Source organism: Panthera leo, chromosome C1 (genome assembly GCF_018350215.1).
Source record: "Panthera leo isolate Ple1 chromosome C1, P.leo_Ple1_pat1.1, whole genome shotgun sequence".
Lineage (NCBI taxonomy): Eukaryota > Metazoa > Chordata > Mammalia > Carnivora > Felidae > Panthera > Panthera leo.
In genome coordinates, this window is record NC_056686.1 from 5,804,246 (window position 1) to 5,824,627 (window position 20,382).

The 20,382-nt window shown below is 49.0% G+C and overlaps 1 protein-coding gene across 6 annotated transcripts in view; it reads right to left on the reverse strand.

Moving 5' to 3' along the window:
• Positions 1–20,382, reverse strand: part of RERE (arginine-glutamic acid dipeptide repeats) — a 423,275-nt gene that overhangs the window by 39,624 nt on the left and 363,269 nt on the right. For all 6 annotated transcript variants that reach the window (XM_042949976.1, XM_042949978.1, XM_042949977.1 and 3 more), the window contains one exon: positions 17,744–17,824. In XM_042949976.1, coding sequence (XP_042805910.1) covers positions 17,744–17,824 — 81 coding nt within the window. The remainder of the gene's footprint in view (positions 1–17,743; positions 17,825–20,382) is intronic.

Consider the following 20,382-nt stretch of genomic DNA (forward strand, 5'->3'; position numbering starts at 1 on the left):
AACCCTGCTGCGGCTTTATCAACTGAGTCTGTGTCATATTCTAAATCCTTCGTTGTCATTTCAACAATCTTCACAGCATCTTCACCAAGAACAGATTCTAGCTCAAGAAACCACTTATTTTGCTCGTCCATTAGAAATTAAAGGTTTAGGGGCGCCTGGGTGGCTCAGTCGGTTAAGCGTCCGACTTCAGCTCAGGTCATGATCTCGGGGTTGTGAGTTCGAGCCCCGCGTCGGGCTCTGTGCTGACGGCTCGGAGCCCGGAGCCTGCTTCGGATTCTGGGTCTCCTTCTCTCTCTGCCCCTCCCCTACTTGTTCTCTGTCTCTATCAAAAATAAATAAATCTAGGGGCGCCTGGGTGGCGCAGTCGGTTAAGCGTCCGACTTCAGCCAGGTCACGATCTTGCGGTCCGTGAGTCCGTGAGTTCGAGCCCCGCGTCAGGCTCTGGGCTGATGGCTCGGAGCCTGGAGCCTGTTTCCGATTCTGTGTCTCCCTCTCTCTCTGCCCCTCCCCCGCTCATGCTGTGTCTCTCTCTGTCCCAAAAATAAATAAAAAACGTTGAAAAAAAAAAAAATAAATAAATAAATCTAAAAAAAAAAAAAAATTAAGAAATTAAAGGTTTATCCTGAGATGGCAGCCATTCAGTCCCATCTTGAGGCCCCACCTCTACTTCTGGTTCTTTTGCTGTTTCCGCCACATCTGCAGTGACTTCCTGCACTAGAGTCTTAAACCTTCAATTTGTAAAGACAAAAACAAAACAAAAACAAAAACCAAAAAAACAAAACCCCAAAAAACCACAGTATCTGCGGAGCATGATAAAACAAGGTGTGCCTGTGCTCAATTAACCCTCACAAATGTCCCAGGACATAGGTCCTATTATCCCCATTTTATAGATGAGAAGACTAAACTAGAGCCATCGGGTAACCCGTCGGAGGACAGGGAGGGCAGAACAGGAATTCGCACACGTCCCGAGCAATCTCCGGGAGGAAGGAAGGAGGTGCCGCCGGAGAGCTGACAAGCCCACCAGTCACGAGCTCTCACATCGGTGCGTACGGGCAGGACGAGGTGACAAATCAGAGGTCTGGGTCCCAGCTCTCAGCCGTAGTCACCTAACTGCTCCGGTGATGGTGCCGAAGAAGAGAGAGGGTAAGACACGGGGAGCTGCTCTGTGAATTCTAGAACCTACCACAAGGGCAGCAGCGCGTCTGCGTGCAGCAGTCGCCGCCCAGAGTCACGCTGGTTTGTCCTAGCGGACTCCGTGCGTCTTAAGGGTAGAGGAAAATGTCCTCCTCTTTTTTATATCCTCGGCATCTACCTAAAAAGTCATGGTTCCACACAGGAACTCAAATGTCTGCCGAGTAGCTGGCTAAACACATAAATAAAATTAAAAAGAAAAAAATACACTTTAAGGGCCAGTCAGAAAGCATCCAACATGGAAAGTTTGTTCACTTAGTAAGAAACCTTCAGATACGTGTCCGGTATTTCCCTTCATGAGACACTGCATTTTATCCCTCTCCTTCCCCCAAGATAAATCAAGTACTAGGAAACTAAAAATAAACTTAATAATACCAAAGAATGAGCAATTTCCTCTTTGGCCTTGTTTGCACGATTAGTTTAGGGAAAAAAGGAACCTTATTTCCTGCTCAGCTGTGCAGGCATCCGAGGACACTCGAGGCTGGAGGGAGAAAAAGGTGGAGGGGGGCCCGACTTAGAAGAGCAGTGCACTTGCTAAGGACCGTGAACAAGGTGCTTTGAGGAAACCATGTCAAACTCACGCGGATCTTCCTGTAAATAGGCTTATTTCCCAAATTCTTTTGTGGAGATGTAAGACATCTGTGTTTCTAAACAGGGAGAGAAAAAAACCCCACGGCCCTCACACGAAAGCCTGCACCAGAGCGCGGCTGGAGCGGGGTGAGGGGCACCGCTGCTTTACGGCTGCGGTGTGGCCACAGGCAGGCGGCGAGGGCCCAAGGGAAATGTGGACACGAATCAGGGAAGGGGGCTCAAAGCATCACTGAAGCACTTCTGCTCCAACAAGGCACCGGGGACAACGACCCCTCTTCTCCGCGGGCCCGAAGGACGGCTACTCCCTTAGCGACTCAGTGAGCAAAGGCCTCAGGCTGAGAGCCGGAACGATTCTTCAGAAGGCGGACAGCGTCTGAGTGACCCTCGGCCCCCCCTCACGCCCGTTCTCAGGGACACGACACCTCCCCACATCACAACCCCTCAACGGGAGACCGGGGGGGTGGGGGCGCGGATCGTGTGGGGCACAAACTTGAACCACAGCTTCTAGATCTGAATTCAACGTCGGGTCTACTGTCCACGCCCAAATTCGAAACTGAATCCGCAAGCTCAGCGCCCCCCTGGTAGCTTCGCAGGGTCCACCTGTCAACAGCTCCTGGACACGAACGAGCTACCCGTACTTGTACTTCACCACCGCGAACTGGCCAAGGGGGCCCACTGTGAACACGGTGTCGGTGATGGCAACGTCTCATCTTCCTCCTATAAAAAGCGAGCTCGGCCCCAAACCCTAGCACTTACCCCACGGAGGCTCTGCTCCCGGCCCACCCCCTCTCCCGACCTAGATGGTGCCCTTGACGGAGGGCCCCTTGCTTGTCACCGGGCCTCAATCTCCTTCCCGAGCTTGTGCAAGAGCGCCGCACCCTCCCAGGCTATCAGAACTGATGAAATCATGTCTGTAGAGTGCTCTCATTTGCAAGGATGAAAAGAGCTATAAATACAAAGTCAAAGCAGTATTAAAAAAAAACTTTCTTAAGCTGCAGCCACTTCTTTCTTTTGAAATGGAGAACCACCAGAAAGATCAAAGGAGTGTCACCGTTTGTTGACTGCTGCTCCGGAGGGCCCTCCACCTCCTCCCTCCACCCGGCAGCAACCCCGGAGAGAGGTCTACCACGATTTCTAACTTAACAAAATCTCAAGACGAGGTGCCCGGTGGTTTCTTGGAACACCCCGGCTGGAAGACGCAGGGCGAGCCACGCGGCCTGCACGCTGCTCACACTCTTCCCACGGAAGCAGGCACGACCGGGAGAAGGCAGCCTTGGTGAGAAGAAACACGAGGATGTGAGGGTAGTGGCTTCCCCCCGTCTTTCTGCCACAAAAGCCCAGCGCCGTGACTTCGTAAGGCTGCGGCAGCTTGCGTCATAAAATACATAACCTTGGCTCAGTTAACCTCCTTAGCCATAAAACAGGGGACGGGGCGGGGAGCAAAATTAAGCTTACGGGAAATAAACCTAATCAAAGCCGAACAGTAACAAAGGGCACCAGAAACATTTCTACTGTATCACATCCCACGGGCTGGCCAAGAGCCCGGAATTTTCATTACAACTTTTCAAAGAGAGGGAGAGGAGAAAAAATATTTCACAAAACCATTATCAAGGCCCCAACCCTGGATGCCCTGCTGTACAACCAAAATTTGTGAGAGGTCAGCCTGTCAGGGAGTCAAAAACCCAGCATGTGGAAACTGGCAGGCCTTTTATGTAGTAGAAGGGTTCTTAAAACGACTTCTGTTTTGCACTGAAGTCTCATGGCTTCACAGACCATTAAAGGTTTCTGAACCACAGAGAAAGGAGGGCAGAGTTAAGGAAATAAATCAAAAGTTCCTCTGGGATGCACAAATGCCTACTTGGAACAGGCTTTCAGCACGACTATCCTCCACATTAAACAACAAGGAGGACTTTTCAAAATAAAAGCAGAAAAGAGATTCATTTTGTTATAAGCAATGTACTTTTTTTTTTGGTTTAAAGGTTATGTGTGCTATAAAAAATGGCTCCTGCCGTGAGTACAGGGGGGTGGGGGATGGGGTGAAGGCCGGGCTGAGGGCAGGGGCTGGCAGGGACAGAAATCAAGTGTAAGGGACAAAAATCAAACAGAGAAATGCTGGGTGTGGGGGCGCCCCAAAGAGTGAAAATGTCTTGTAGTAAGTAGTGTAGGGGCAGGATGTGAGGGGAGCAGCGCCAGAAGGGACCTCGTTGCCAGGCCTGCCTGAGAACTGCGATCATTTTCCCGCAGCCAGAAAGGGTTCTCTTGTTTCTCTCCACGACATACACAGTCCAAGGCCTGGGGAAGGGACGGTGTCCTCGTGATGGCAGAGCCGCGCGGTCTCAAGACCAGCAGAGGGAGTACAGCATCTGAGAAGAGGAAATGGTCAGCCTGATGGCCAACGATGCGTGCTTATGCAAGCCAGGGGCTGTGAAGCTGAGAGTTCCAGACCTTCTGGCCCGGCCCGTGTGTCCTCCAGCAGTGCTAACTGGGAAACAGGACGAGAAGCTAGACTACGGCCCAGGTGAGGCCGCGGGGACCCGAGGGGACTACCGTACTTCTGTCAGGATACGCGTACTACGAAGCGTGTCCCTGGGGGCGCTCTCTCCACCAACCTGGAAGGACCGGGGAGGGGATCTAGGGGGAGGAAAAGCTCGGTGAAAGGCGGAAAATCCAGTCTGGAAAACTGACGGCAAGCATCGGAGGCGTGATTTCCCTTCCGGTCCGGGGCTCCCAGTTTAGTCCACGAATAAGGGCCCGTTTCCACGCTTTTTGTTTCGGGGGGGGGGGGGGGGGGGGGGGGCGGGGGCGGGGGGAGCTCCGTCACTCGAACGTGGCTTTCGAGAGCTGGCGGAAACCAAAGGCCCGCGTCTTGCGCATGACTATCGCAGTCTTCAGCCGGACTTCACCAAAACGCACGGGAACGGGCTGGGCCGAGGGGCGGTTAGCTGGTTACCCGCCTGGACGCCTGGGGGCTGCGGGGGGAGGTCCGGGAGCGACTAAAGCCGGTGGTCCTCCCGCAAGGAAGGAGGCCGCCGTCTCCCACCGGGCTGCGCTGTGGCCGGGCACCGGGCGTCGGCTCAGGTGCCTCCAGGCGTTCCAGCGGCCCGACGGGTCAGTCCGAGCGCGCGCCGCTGCGTCCGGTGGTGTCTCTTAGCAAGTCCGAATACTAACACTTGCCCGTTGTGGGAAATGAGAGCTGGGTTAAAAATGTTAACCTTAAGATGTGCTAAACTCAACAAAAGAAACAAAACCCCTCACGTGACTCTCTGTGACGCTGGGCAGCTGCGCTGAAGTCACACCCGCGCCCGCCCGCGGGGGAGGGAGAAGGCCGGGGTGAGGGACGGGGGCGCCCCCGGCGGCCTGATGCTGCCGGGAGGGCCGAACGACAAGGGTCCGAAGGAGCTCACCTAGAGCGCGTGGCGTGGGATGTCGTGGCGCGCTCGGACGGGAGCCCGGGCAGGAGACGTGTCCACGGCCCTGACCCTCCTGAGGAGCTCCGTGAGGGAGGGGGCGTGGCACGGTGTCTCCGTGTCATCCAGGGACTCGACCAGGACACCACAAGGCAGATGGAGGGCGTCGGATCCCCGCTTCATAAACAGAGGACATCTAAAACAACGGAACTGGCCCAAACCGCCGTGCCCGCATTTAATGGGTTCAGAGTTAGTTACCAGGTTCTCGGGAATAAGCAGGGCAGTGACTCTGAAGACGTGTTGCAGAGGGGTTCGGGCGTTAGGGAACTCCTCAAAACTAGGATACTTCAAGGACTTTCTCTGGCGAGGCATTTTTTCCTCAAATGTTAACTTATTTGAGGGAGGGAGGGAGGGAGGGAGAGAGGGAGAGGGAGAGGGAGAGAGAGAGAGAGAGAGAGAGAGAGAGAGAGAAGGAGAACGTGAGCAGGGGAGGGGCAGAGAGAGAGAGAGAGGGAGAGAACCTTAAGCAGGCTTCAGCCCAGAGTCCAGCATGGGAGTGGCTTGATCCCACAACATGATCTGAGCTGAAATCAAGAATCAGACACTCAACTGAGCCACCCAGGCGCCCCAGGAATAAACTATAAATTTTTATGTTCACCCTATCTAAACACCCTGTCACTGATTTCTAGAAAAACTTAGTAAGACAGTAAAGTACAGGCATGCCTGGTAACGTGCTTTAGCGTTTGGGCAATCAGTAATGAGAGGAGAATATAACACAAAAGCAAACGGTACGCTTTAGCTTCAGTCCGGACAGACGGATGTACATTCCAAGTCCTAAACTTGCACATTTTAATATAAATACAAAGTGACTACCTAAGAAGCACTCCATCCTTGAAGTGTATTATTCTGCCTAATCATCTAACAGACCTAACATACTCTGGTAGACAGGGAAGCGCATGGACTTTTCTCCTGAATCACCTGACAGGCTTACATGGTCAAAAGAAATAAGGGCTTCAAGTTCTGATGAGCAAATTCAGTCCACAGGACAAAGCAAACTTTAACACTTATTTTTGAAAGTTTTGTTTTGCTTTTTATCCCCCATTCTCCAGATGTCTACAGGGTTCTGTTGCCCACATCACCTGCTGCCTGCTTTACCCAGCTGGAGCCGGCCATGTCCGCAGATCCACTGGGCCTGCTTCCTTTTGAGTTTAATGCTCCCTCCTATTGTTCCACACATTCCAGACTCTCCTTCCGCAACTTAAACACCTTCCTTGACAACCGAAGGCCACACACCTCTGACCTGCTTCCATGTACCTTGTTAGTACATTTCCAAAACAGAGCAGAAGTGGGAAGGAGGACCAAGTTATGATCACAGGAGGCGTGTGCCTAAATCAATAAGCACCGAGTCCCAAGGGCATTGGACCTATGCTGTTCCAGCCCCCTAAAATAATCAAACACAACGAAAGTCACCACTTCTTGCCAAACTCAAGAACGATCTCAACTCCTGCACATAGGAACAAAGAGACGATGGCTGCAGCTGAAAATACATAACCAAAGCATCACAGGAAAAACTTTAACTTGATATCGTTCAGAACACATCAGTGGGATTTCACTCATACTGCAAAGACACAGAAAAATTCCAGACCGTTTTCAAGATAATAAAATGGCATATGATGGTGACTCACTAACTGACTAAAAGGGGGGAAAAATCCATAAACAGTCACAGGAACCTTGCAAAGCTGCAGAGATCTGGCAACACTGAGCCTCTTTCACCTCGCTTGGCTCTCACCTCCTGTGCACACAATACACTCAAGCTCACATACACACACACGGTAATTCTGAAACCAAGCTGCAACTGGCTAATGGCTTGCTCTACTGCTTAAGATAATATTTTATTCTTGACTTGCTCAATAAACCTGCTGAGAAAAATAAACAATGGGTTTCAATCTTATAAATAATCTAGAAAACAGAATTGCTGTGCAAACAGCAGAGTTGATTTACTGCCTGTGATAAACAGAACAGGAAAGTCCAAGCGTGGCACAGTGACTCCCAAGTCCTAGTCTTACTGTCCTGGGACAGAAAAGTTAACGAGGATTTTCTGTCTGCTACATAGTCCAAGGCCTAGGATGTCCAGGTTTCAACTGGTCTTTAAAACAGCCTCAAAGCAGATCAAGAAAAGCAACACGAAGAGCAAAAATGAGGAAAACCATTCCTTAAAATCCCTGACAAGTTTTAATCTTTTAGGACCAATAGTTATATATCGATCTATGGTTATACTGTATTTCCATCCCATCATTCACACATGTGAACATACACAGCCACACACCTCATTTTTAAGCAATATCAAGTAAAACAAATAACCCAGTTAAGAAATGGGCAGAAGACGCGAATAGACATTTTTGCAAAGAAGACATCCAGATGGCTAGCAGGCACATGAAAAGATGCTCAACATCACTCATCATCAGGGAAATGCAAATCAAAACCACCGTGAGGCACCACCTCACACCTGTCAGAATGGCTAAAGTTAACACAAGAAACAACAGGTGCTGGCGAGGATGCGGAGGAAGGGGAACCCTCTTGCCCTGTTGGTGGGGATGCAAACCAGTGCAGCTGCTTTGGAGATCAGTATGGGGGTTCCTCAGAAAACGAAAAATAGAACTACCCTACGATCCAGCAATTGCCCTATTAGGTATTTACCCAAAGGATAGAAAATACAGACTGGGAGGGGTACATGCACCCCGATGTTTATAGCAGCGCTACCAACAATAGTCAAACGACGCCCAAAGTCCATCAACTGATGAATGGATAAAGATGGGGTGTATATATATACAATCGAATACTACTCAGCGATCAAAAAGAATGAAATCATGCCACTGGCAGCGATGTGGATAGAGCGAGAACGTATTATGCTAAGTGAATAAGTCATCAGAGAAAGACACATACCATATGATTTCATTCATGTGTGGAATTTAAGAAACAAAACAGATGAATATACAGGGAGGGAGGAAGAGAAGAGAGTTTGGAAACAGACCACAAAAGACTCTTAACAATAGAGAACAAAGTGAGGGCTGACGGAGGGAGGTATGTGGGAGACGGGCTAGACAGATGGGTGAGAGGTACTAAGGAGGGCAGAGTTGTGATGAGCACTGGGTGTTGTATGTAAGTGATGAATCACTGAATTCTACTCCTGAAACCAATACTGCATTACATGTTAACTGACATTTAAGTTAAAAATAAAAGTAACATCAAGTAAAGGCCTATTACAGGGAATTAAAGGAGACATAAAGAAGTATTAAAACAAGGTCCATCCCCAGAAGGCCTTATATTCTACATAAATACATACATGCATGTATGTGTGCAGAACAGAAATGCATAGAAGAAAAAATGAAACGGTGTCTAAAGTCCAGGACTAAAATAAAGTAGTAATATTTAAAGGGCAGAACAACATACAATTCTTCTGAGACAGGAGCTGGGCTCCTTGTGTGATGGCCACCTGTTGCAGACAAAATGGCCCACGTGCTTTCACGAGCGCGCAGCCCAAGCCCTGTGACTGGGCCCCAGAGGGTCCCCATGACTGCAACTCACGCACCCTCCAGAGAAGAACACGCACCCTGCTCGCCTCTTCAGTGGACTGTGAACTCCACGAGGGGAAGCGCTCTCTCCCACACCACAGACACCTCAAGGAGAACACGGGCCTTGGGTACCAAAGGTTCCCCCCAGTAGTTCCCAAAACACTCCCAACTTTGCCCACTGAGAACCATGATGATGGTTTAAGACACCTCGAAGGTCAAATCCTGGGAACTATGACATCACAATTTAGAGGTTTCAGAAGAAGGACTTAAGACACTTGAGCAGAACACAGAATCTTATTTCCAAAGTGGGAAAAATAACAAAGGTCACTGATATTGAAACTGAATTTAAAAATTTAACATCTCAAAAAGAAAACCTAGCTTAACAGAATTCTGGTGTCCCCAGATAGGTTTCTCCTGCTTGCTTTTCCTATTTCTAGTATACAATTAATGGTTTTCAAATTACAGAAAAAAGAAGTATTATGAGAGGAAGTAGGGTGGGGGGCCATCTTTCCCACCACCAGTGAGCAGCTGTGAATAAGACTGAGGGGAAGTCCTCACTTTACAATTTTCAAAACAATACAATTTTTATTCCACTTTATTTTCCTACATATTCCTCAAGGGAGTAACTTCAAATAAGATTAAAATGAACCAATTATTCAAGGATTATGACTTCAGATACATTTTAAAACTTATTTTTAAAACATCAGCAAACTGGAGTTTCAAAGTTAGCCTTAATAAGATCGATGAACGCATCCTAAGAAAAATCCATTTATGATATAAAATATGAGCTCCAAGTGGGTAAACACATGGAATATAAGCACAGTAATCACAGCTTATAAGTCTTCTTAAAGAGCATTTCAAACCTTCCATTTGTGTTACTAGCTAATAAAATGGGTGAGTCGACTTAGGTATAAAGGTCAAAGTCACCAGGTAACTAAGACCCAGTCAAATCATAAGAAATACAGGTTAGCAAATACCAGCAGCAAATAAATAACTAATCCTTATAAGCAGCAGTGTATTCAGTAACTTTACAAGTCCAAGGTGGTTTCCTTTGGGAGCAATGTCTATAAGCAATACATCGTACACAGTCAAAATCCTTGTACACCACTTCCTCCACTTCTGTTGTGTAGGATAAAGCCAAGGACAGGCCTAAGACATTTACACAGAAAACAGCAAATATTCAAGGCCTTGTTTTAATAAGTCACCTGATTATGGGGTGCTTGGATGGCTCAGTCGGTTAAGCATCTGAGTTTGGCTTGGGTCATGATCTCGTGGTTCGTGGGTTCAAGCCCCGCATCAGGCTCTGTGCTGACAGCTCAGAGCCTGGAGCCTGCTTCAGATTCTGTCTCCCTGTCTCTCAATCCCTCCCCCGTTCACTCTCTCTCTATCAAAAAACAAACATTAAAAAAATAAACATAAAAAAAACATTAAAAAGTCACCTGATTCTTTTTTTTTTTTTTTTAGTTTATTTGAGAGAGAGAGAGAGAGAGAGAGAGAGTGTGTGTGTGTGTGTGTGTGTGTGTGTGTGTGTGTGTAGGGGAGAGGCAGACAGAGGGTAAGAGAATTCCAAGCACTGTCAGTGCAGAGCCCCAATGTGGGGCTTCAACTCACGAACCTTGAGAGCATGACCTGAACCAAAACCAAGAGCTTAACAGATTCCTAAAAACCTCTTTATTCCCCCAACATCGGCACCAAAAATTCCTTACATGCAAATTTCTTAACTGCTTCACTTACACAAGGGAATCAACCAATCCCGCTTAGACTGCCCTAGTCAAAACTGGACCTCTGCCCAGCTAAATAGCCACACAGTTTAGACTATCAGATGAAAAGATTCAAGCCTCCGCTTCATTTTAGTGGGAACAAACCCCTGCATGGAAAGAACTATAGGATCACAGTTCTTGCTGCCAAACTTAGTGCCTGTTTCTATTGGTAATCGCTTCTGCCTGGAATGGAAAATTTCAACTTTATCTGTACCTATTTGAGGACAAGTTATTAAGAAAAAAAGGTGTGGCACATGTCTTGCCTTGGACCCAATCTTGCCAACCTCTCAAAATATGTATATTTCTTCTCCATACATAAAGGGGTGCCAGGGAGAGAGAATAACATCTGAAAACGCCACAGTATTAAGTATGTGAACTTCATATTAATAAGAGAATATCACCTTTTCAAATAAAAAGTTTTCTTAGCAACTTAAAGAAGATCTACGCTTGACTGACTCACACACAATGAACTGCATGCCACAAGGAAAGAGGAAGAAAACAGTTTTTATGTGAAATATGACAGGAGTTACAATTGTGTTTCTAGGAAAAAGTGAAAGATACGAAGAGGGAAGCTATACTAAGAAATTCTATTATTGATAATGCAAATAAGCCCAGATTACTGTTCTATGTGTTTGAAATACTTTGTAATAATTTGAAAAACAAAATTAAGCCCTAACAGTGAAGTAATTTACAACTGGGACAGAATAAAAGCAACGTTAAGAACAAATGTGACATATGGGCTTAGAACCCCACAAGTCTGCACCTCTGTGAACAGCAGGGCCTCCTGAGCCCTACCGAGCGTTCTCATCACCAGGGGAGCGGGTTCCTGTGCAGACTCTGGCTCTGTGGGGACAGACAGGAGCCCGAGAGCCTGCAGCGGCACCCGGCTCTGGTGACGGGGGAGTGCCGGCCGGGGGGCACAGGGGGCACAGCACTTGCGAACAGAGGTCTCTGGTTACGCGCCTGGAATACAACTGTGTCCCCAATAGTATCAACCTATTCAGGAAGTCCACGCTTTGTTACGTAACATAGATTAAGCATTAATGAGGCTAGAAAATTGTTTACCTAAGGTTTTAATCTGAAGTCAAATAAAACTCCATGCTGAACGCTCATACCGAATGCTAGAGTCGTACTTAACCTCTTAATATTAACAGAGTCTTGATTACTCAGTCTGAAAACCTTTCTCAAGAGTAGTTATTCTTTGCTCGGGGAATGTGCTTTATGCAAAAGATATTTTGCCTGAAGAAATAAACAATTAATATTCAATAATTATGTACATATTTAACAGAATTCATTTCCAGAAATGTGGCTGACAGAAGTGGGTGGTTTTCACGTTACTTCTCAAAGTAAAAAATTAAACCTCCAGTACTTTTCATACTATCATCCCAAGTTAAAAACAAGACATCCGAAATATCAAAACCGGCTGCCCCTTAGTACCATTAAAACAACAACAACAACAACAACAACAACAACAACAAAAACCCAGACAGAGGGCACCTGGGTGGCTCAGACAGTTGAGTGTCCAACTTCAGCTCAGGTCATGATCTCATGGTTTGTGGGCTCAGGCCCCACACCGGGCTCGCCGGTCAGCGCAGACCCTGCTCTGGATCTTCTGTCCACCCCCTCTGCCTGCCCCTCCCCCACTCAGGCACACACTCTCTCTCATTCTCTCAAAAATGAATAAACACTTAAAAAAAACAAAACAGGCACATTCTCAATGGAGAAAATCAGGATAAAAGACAGACTTCTAGTTCCATAAGTAACTTTCAACTCCCCCATTTTTTTTTGTCTTACTTGGAGACCTTACTTTGAGAATTATTACAAGAACCTCCTTTCTGGTCTCTATGTCTTGTTTGTGCCGCTCAAGAATGCTCCCCCTTCTCTCTTTTTTAACAAATTTATTATTTATTTTGAGACACAGAGTGCATGCTTGTAAACAGAAGAAAAACAGAGGGAGAGAGAGGGAGGGGGGGGGGGGAGAGAGAGAGAGAGAGAGAGAGAGAGAAAGAGAGAGAGAGGATCCCAAGCAGGCTCCACACCGTGAACACAGAGCCCGACGTATGCCATGAAATCACAAACCGAGAGGTCACGACCTGAGCCGAAATCAAGAGTCGGATGCTGAACCGACTCAGCCACCCAGGCGCCCTCTTCTTAGAAGACTTCTGTGGGTTCCCAAATGCCCTCTTCAGAGACAGTGTAGGGTCTCCCAAGTCTACCTCCAGGACGTAATTTTGGCCTAAGTCCTGCCGCACCTGCCCTGCGACCTCCTCTCCAACTACGCTAGGGTACGCGCTGGGCATGGCCTGCAAGTTCTTGCCTCCATGCCTTTGCTCGTGCCACTTCCTGCAGCTGGAAAGCCACTTTCCTTCCACCCTCCCAACCGCCGCCTGTCAAAAAGCAGATCCTCCTTTCAAAGCTCAAACACTACACCCTCCAATTAGCCTTCGGGCAGCCCCCAAACGCAGCCTCTGGTGCACACTTTGTCCAGCAGGGCCCTTAGCACACATTGCCAAACACGGAAAGCGTGCATGTGGTTCCCCTTCCCTGCTGCAATGCGGGCCACGAATGGCACCTTGCTCCTCATTATAGACATCCCACCCGCTACAGTGCTTGGTGGATATACAAAATTTTTAAAAAATTGAGCTACGTGGAATGTTTAGCTCTGAAAATGGGAAGTGGGTAAAAAAAAAAAAGAACTTTTTAGTTTAGAAAATATTAATACACCAGCAACTGGGACTACAAATAACATGAGCTTAATCCCTACTGGGCTAGGTGTGCAAAAATAAAACTAGGGAGAGGAGAAAGACGGCCAAGGGTGTGTGCCTTTTCACCTTCTTCTCCCAGAGGCTAATAACGTGCTGGAGGCACCTGTCTTCTCTCCCGAGTCGGGGAGGATCACACGGTCTTCTCTCTAACGTTAGCTGCGCCTGAGACAGCTCCCGGAGTCGGGGCTCCCTCCCTGTCTACAACCCAACGCAGACTGGATTTGTCTGCCTAACAGCAGGTAGAGCCGTACACAAAGGCCAGCCAGGATTCAGGGGACAATCGTCCAGGTGTCAGACACGGAAAGTCTTTGACTCAAACAACACAGACGTTTGCTCAGTGTGAAAGAAGACACGTGTCACTGCCGTCGGAGTAATCTCCTCAGGATTTTGAAGAAAACTGCAATGTGTGTAAAAACCGAACAAGGTATTATTTTTGGAACACCCGGGATTTTGTATTATTTACAACATGGGTGCCCCTCCTGGTGCTTTAAGATTCAATTCTATCAGGTCTCCTATTTTCTCAGGCATTATCTTAGCATCAAAGGTCATGTAATTCATCGATCGGTTCACAGATCACGCAGCGGTGCTGGAAGAGGCACCCCGAGGCCCGGCTCTCCGTCACCCGAGCGGCTCAGCTGTGGGACGCTCGCTGCGATTTGTATAAACGCACCGACACCCAAGACTCTAATGTGATTTGGGCCCAACAGTGTCTTGAGAGAGAAGAGGGACACGGCCAAGGGGAAGCTGAATGAACGCTCCGCAAAGATGCCCTACTGTGTATGACTTCTAACTGCCCATCTTGTACACACGCTGAAGAAGGCAAGCAGCCACAGAGAAAAGAAGAATGGGACAGAGGCAGCAACTCCAGGACACGTGCACAGCCATGACGCGAAAGTATGTGACCGACAGGTATTCACTTGGGAACCATGAGGCTGACCTGCTACACCCCCTCAGCTGAACTTTGAGAGTGGGTTTTCCGCAGCCACAGCCACCACCCCCACTCCAGGGGCAGCAGCATTCGGAGGAAAGCCAGATTCAGCTCCTGTGTAACAGACACCGGAAACCAAAAGAACTAGGAAAGTTGTTTAGGTCCATTCCCACCAGGAACCTCTGTCCGCATAACTGCGCTTAATGACCCAGTAAGGACAGAAGTCCCTTCAACAAAGTTCAAGACGAAACAACCGGATCCTTTAAGCTGGGCGCTGTCCTTCACCGCCCCCCCCCCCCCACCAGTTTTTCAAAGAAGACAGTTCTTCCCAAGACACATGATAAGAAACAGGTCATTTCTTCTCACACAGGTTCGGCACGGTTACAAACGGAAAATAATCCCATACTGCGCATGTCAGGTAGTATTTGGGGTAGACAAGGAAGAAGACCCATTTTTAGGTGTTTCTATGCACTCTCTACGGACATTATCTCATTTAAACTCTCAGAACAATTCTAGGGGCTAGAAGGATCACCCATTTTACAGACACAGATGTTAAAAGACGGAGACTGAATAATCTGCCCAAGGCCCCAGAGCAGGCAGGTGCCAGAGGAGGCAAGAGCCATCACTCTGCTTTCAGGCACAGCAACAGCCAAAGGTGTGCCAACATTTTATAAAGATTGCAGCATCTATAAAATTCTCGCACAAAGAAACACCATTTTAGGGAAAATCATTTTTGAATGCTTGTCAGGATTTGACCTGACAGCTCAAAGCAGACTGCACAGTTAGAAGAGATTATCAAGTGCTACAGTTACCGGTAAGGCCAGGAATAGAACACAGGTCTGATGACCCCCGCGCCAGGCCCAATCAGGCGCGTTCTTCTGGATGCTGACACCCTTCTGAAGTTTCAAGTCAGTTGAGAAGAGCAAAGAAATGAGTTAATAATTCTGGGACATAGAAGAGAATGTAGAAAGTATCTAGATTAGATGCATTTGATATAAAGAGAGGCGTGACCATATGAAGACTTCTACCAAGGAAGTTCTGAACCAAGGAATTTTCTCATTTTTTGCAGCAAAAATGAAAAATAACCTTTGCCCTCCCCTCCCTAGGAGCTGTGAATGATTAGCGGGGCTATGCTGATAATAAGGAAAATACAAAATGGGTGCCTCTCTCCCAGGTGATCAGGGTACTTCTAGATCTACCCTACCACCAAACTCCTCCGGTTCTAGGCAAAAAGACAGCGGAACACCAGCAACGTTTAGCCAAAGTCAGCCATGACGCACCCTCCAGTGCTGCCAACAACTGTCCCGTTAGTGGCCATGATCGCGCCCTGATGAGGAGGCTGGAAACAGGAAGGCTGCTGGGTGCCAGAGGAGGAGAGAGGAGAGGAGCCACAAGGCTGGGAAACAGGGACGGCGGACAGTGATGGGGAAGGGTCTCAGGACAGAGGCACCTGGAAAAGACCAGCGGACCGGCTCAAAAGGCTGGTGTACCAACAACTTCTCTGTGGGCGGGGACAGACGACTTACCGAGTTAGACATCATCAGTAAGGATAAGGGACAACCAAGAGTAAGGGGGGAAAAAAAAGATTAGAAGCCTCTTACCCAGGCTAAAAGTCATTCAGATTTGTCTTCCACTAGAGATAAAAAGCTAGACAGAATTGCCTGGTGTTTCCAAATGGTGGATGGCAAATTTTAGATTAGATGCTTAATCTTGCTATTACAAGTTTATTTTTTAGAACAGAAAGAAAATAATTGTCAAGCCATATCTTGTATTAAATTCCTCATGGTTTGCAACTTCTAGCAGAGCACAAGGAGACAGAAAACTGCAGTGGGGAGGTCACAATCTGGCCTACTGCGTCCGGCCACAGCTACTCACGGACCTTATGGCTGCTCTAATTCGCCACACCAAAATTCTCACCGTTGGGTAAAACATTTTAGTTTTATAAAAGTACATATCAAACTTTAAATGACTGAAATCCGCAGAAAACTTAAAGGTATTTTTTTACTGTTCCACATCAAATACTTCTTTCCAATTTGTTCCAGGAAGACCCATCCCCGCCCTCCAAAAAAGTTGATTATATAGATTGATGACAACATATACTTTAGTTCAAGGTCTATAAACAGTTCTTTTTTTTTTTTTTAACCATTCTCAAAATGACCATCTCACCATATTAAGATGTAGAGTAAACATTAAAAGTTCAATGTCATTATGATTGGTTGATGCAAACCACCAATTTACACAAGGCTATACTTGAAATGTCAGACCTTTCTTCCCTCTTATAAGCTACTGCTGCTCACATAAGGCACCGTACAGAAAAGGTGTCTAGAAAAAGTTCATTAAAGCAAAAACAAAACAGAACAAACCCTCAGAATAAAACAATCAAAATCGAATAAGAGGAAATCAATCAATCAACAACACCCAATTCGAAAAATACCAACCAAACCAAACTAAAACAACCCACCCACTTCTATAATGGATACTCTTCACCTATCTCCTCATTCCCCTCAGGGAGGGTAGGCATGAAGTGAAAGCAGCTCAGTGGCTAAATATTCACCCTCCACCCCCAAGTCCTAAGAAGCACTTCCGGTTACTAGGCTCTACCTAGGCCACAGACACTGGGACTTGGCTGGCCCTACCCCACTCCTAGCCTCTCCTAGGACTCACCAACCACTCCCCCTGAATTCCACCTGTAGGGAATTTAGGTAAATGAGACCAAATCCCTTACTAGTATTCTGTTCATACAACCTCCCTCTGAAGTTTCCTCAGCAAATCTGCCTACCCCAAGTTTAGCAAGAGACAGGGCTCTCAGCTTTGTGAAATGTCAAATGAATCTGTAAAAGCCTCACTTAAGCAATTTATAAGAATCCTTGTATATGTATCTGTCCAATGAACAGTGCCAAGTTTTCAAAAAATTATTTATTTATTTAAGTAATCTCTACATTCAATGTGGGGCTTGAACTCATGACCCCAAGATCAAGAGTCGCACTCTCTTCTGACTGAGCCAGCCAGGTGCCCCCCAGAAGTGCAAACTTTTAAGGCTGCAAAAACTAAAGAGTTAAAACTACTCTTCAAAACATAATCAACATTAAAGAAAGAAAAGGTCCCAACAGAATTCAAAGCATAGTGAGCCACAGACCTTTTCATTCTGTTGTTTGGTTGAAGACTGGTCAATAACCAAATCCAACTGGTGGTAAATGACATTTCCTATTTCAGCCACTGTATTTACAATTAGATGTTAATAGCTCAACATCCCAGACAACCCCCCAAGTGACCCTCCGTTGGCAAAGACCTTGCTGTTCTTACAAAGGAAGTCCACTTTCTTCGCGGGGGAGAAGCATAATCTGTCACTTTACTATATGAAATCAGAAGCTAAACTAAAAGTGAAGGAAGTAAAATGATGAGGACTCTAGTGCCAGCCAGTCTGAGCACAGCGCAGGGTTAAAGGAAACCATTTCGTAAGATCAAGTGCGGAGAAGCAGTAGGGGCAAAGAGGAAAAAATCAAGTTACATAAAGTCCAATTGTACTCACTGTTTCCTTATTGGGAAGCAGCTCCTTTCTAATTCTGAAGAAGTTCTTGCCGTACTGCCTGAGCCCCTTAACGAAGCGTTTCTGTGATAAAAAGAAACAACAAATGGGATGTAAAAACCAAAAACAAAACAGGATGTCAGCAAAGCAAAGATATCTGCAATCAGCAGAATAACAACCATAAAAGTCGGAGCTAGGGAATACTGACGAGGCTGGGAGACCATTTCAGCAGCACAGCTGGGACCCCCCCAGGGCCAGGGCAGGCCCCGGACTGCCTCATTCGAACCCCAATAGCACACACCAGACAGGTTTGGGAGAAGGACATCCTGGATGTGAGCCTAAGAAGCAATCTGCGCCCTCTGTGCCACAGTCTCCGCATCGGTCCACGAAGGTATAAACAAATACGCTTCGTGTTCCAATACAACAGCACAACTGCTTTGCACCCGAGAACGAAGCTTCCCAGAGTGTCGAGCAGAAGGGAGGGAAAAAGAAACCTGAAGACTTCCCCAAAAGGTCACCCTAGAGGGGTTAAAAGGCCCTTTCATCAATCCGAGGAATGCACCAAGAAGGCACCGATATCGCGGACGCCCACTGGGAGCCCGCACCCCCGCTGGCCTGCCCCGCCATCGCCGTCATTAAAAGCCACTCCGAGGCACCAAATAAAGAACCATCAGCACCCCCTCCTTCCTCCGACGCTCCCCACCGCCCCTCCACCCCAGCAGTCTAGAGACTTTCACTTTGTCCCATTCCTTCCAGGCAGCCCCTCCCCGCCCCAGTAGGGGCAGCTCCCGGCTCCCCGGCCCCCCACCTCCGGGCCCCGGGCCTGGGGCTCGCGGCTGGCGGCCGGGTCCCGCGCGGCCAACCCCAGCGACACTTCCCGGCCGGGCGGCCCCGCAGCCACAGGTACGCCGCGCCGGCCGCACTCGGGGTCCGGGGCGGCGAGAGGCCGCGCCTGTCACTCGGCTCGGGCTCTGGCTCCACAAAGCGCAGGGCGGAGGCGGCCGGGGCGGCTCGGCGTGTGACCGCGGCGGGGCCGCGCGGCGCGGGGCGCGGGGGGCGCGGGGCTGGGGCCGCCGCCGCCGCCGCCGCCGCTGCCGGGGGAGGAGGCTGGAGCGCGGCGCGCAGAGCCCGGCGCGGCCGCGGGCGGCTGCAAAAGGCGGCCTGGATCGCCGCGCCGCCCGCCGTCCCCGCGCTCCGTCCCCGCCCGGCCCCCCGCCCGAGGCTCCGCGGCCAGAGCCTCCGGGGCCCAGGCGCTGGTATCTCGGTTTCCTCCCCCCGAACAGCAGGAGTAAATCCAGGCAGCCAAAGCGCAGAAACTTCCTCCCTACCGCGGCGAGCGCGAGCGGAGGGCACCCGCGGGGCCGGGGCCCGGGGCCGGGCCGCGCCACCACTCGGGACCCTTCCCAGGCCGCTCCGTCTCCAGTCGTCCTTCCGGGCGGGCAGAGTCAGCGGCGCGACGGCCGCACGCCCACCGCCCCCGGGCTGCGAAACAGGGGGCTGGCCCCGACGACCCTCGCCCGTCCCTTCCGGCCCGGGATTGTGGGCGGCCGCTCAGCCGGGCCCAGGCATTAGCCTGCACCTCGCAGGGCGCCGTTTCACAACTAAATCACCGCGGAAGCTTCCCAGCCAATAAATCACCTGCCCACCGGGAGGAGAGTCCCTCCCACTCCCGGTGTTTGAGACCAGTCGGGCAAATTCAGTGAAGGGCCAGACTTGGCCTGCAAGACCGACCTGCAACCTCCTACTCCATTCCTGGAGGCTCTGCATTTTCAGATTTCACCCCCTTTCTAAGATATGACTCATCACTGTCAGTTTTCAGTATAATCTGTACAGTTCAAAGGAAAAAAAATCTGTCAAGGCACGAGAAAGAAGCTCTCCTCTAAGATGAATCAGAGTGACCTCTGTTACTTGTAGGATCAACAAGCATCCTGGGCTCTGTGCAGAGCATCTCCTCGGGATGCTGCCAGGCAACGAGCTGGCCCTGCCCTCAGGGAGCTCCAGGCGGGCTGGCGGGCACACAAGGGAAGGGATCAATCTCTGGGGCCTCAGAAAAGCAGCAGAGGGACAAAGGGCTCTGGGTGGGACTAGGAGAAGGAAGCAACTTACTCTGCTGACGACTTACAGGAAGTGACAAGGAAGAATGAGCCTGTCAGGTGGGCTCCAGCAGGGCTTCAAGCAAAGGAGTCAGTCAGGAAGGGCACAGAGAACATTCTGGGAACTGCAAGGAGGACAGGGTATACAGAATGGAGTGCCAGCAGATAAGACTGAAGAGGGAGGAGAGGATCAGGTTGCAGAGAGCCTTCGAGCCAGGAGCCAGGCTGAAGAGTCACGGTGCTAACTGTGGGCCAGCAGAGAAGTCAGAGCATGTGTGGTCCACGAAAGGACTGGGGAAGGACTGCTCCCGTGGCAGTGTGGCCTACGTCATGGCTGCAAGGCAGAGACCAGTTACAGAGGCTAGTGAGATAACTAACTCGGGTGGGAGAGGAGGAGGGCCAGAACTCCACCTCAGCCACCAGGATTAATGCTTCTTAATCCACTCGAAGTATTTACTGAGCATCTAGCACTGGGAGGAATTATGTTTTAAAGGGGGCCGCCACAGACCTTTATTAAAACTGTGATTCATTTTTAGGAGGTAAGATAAA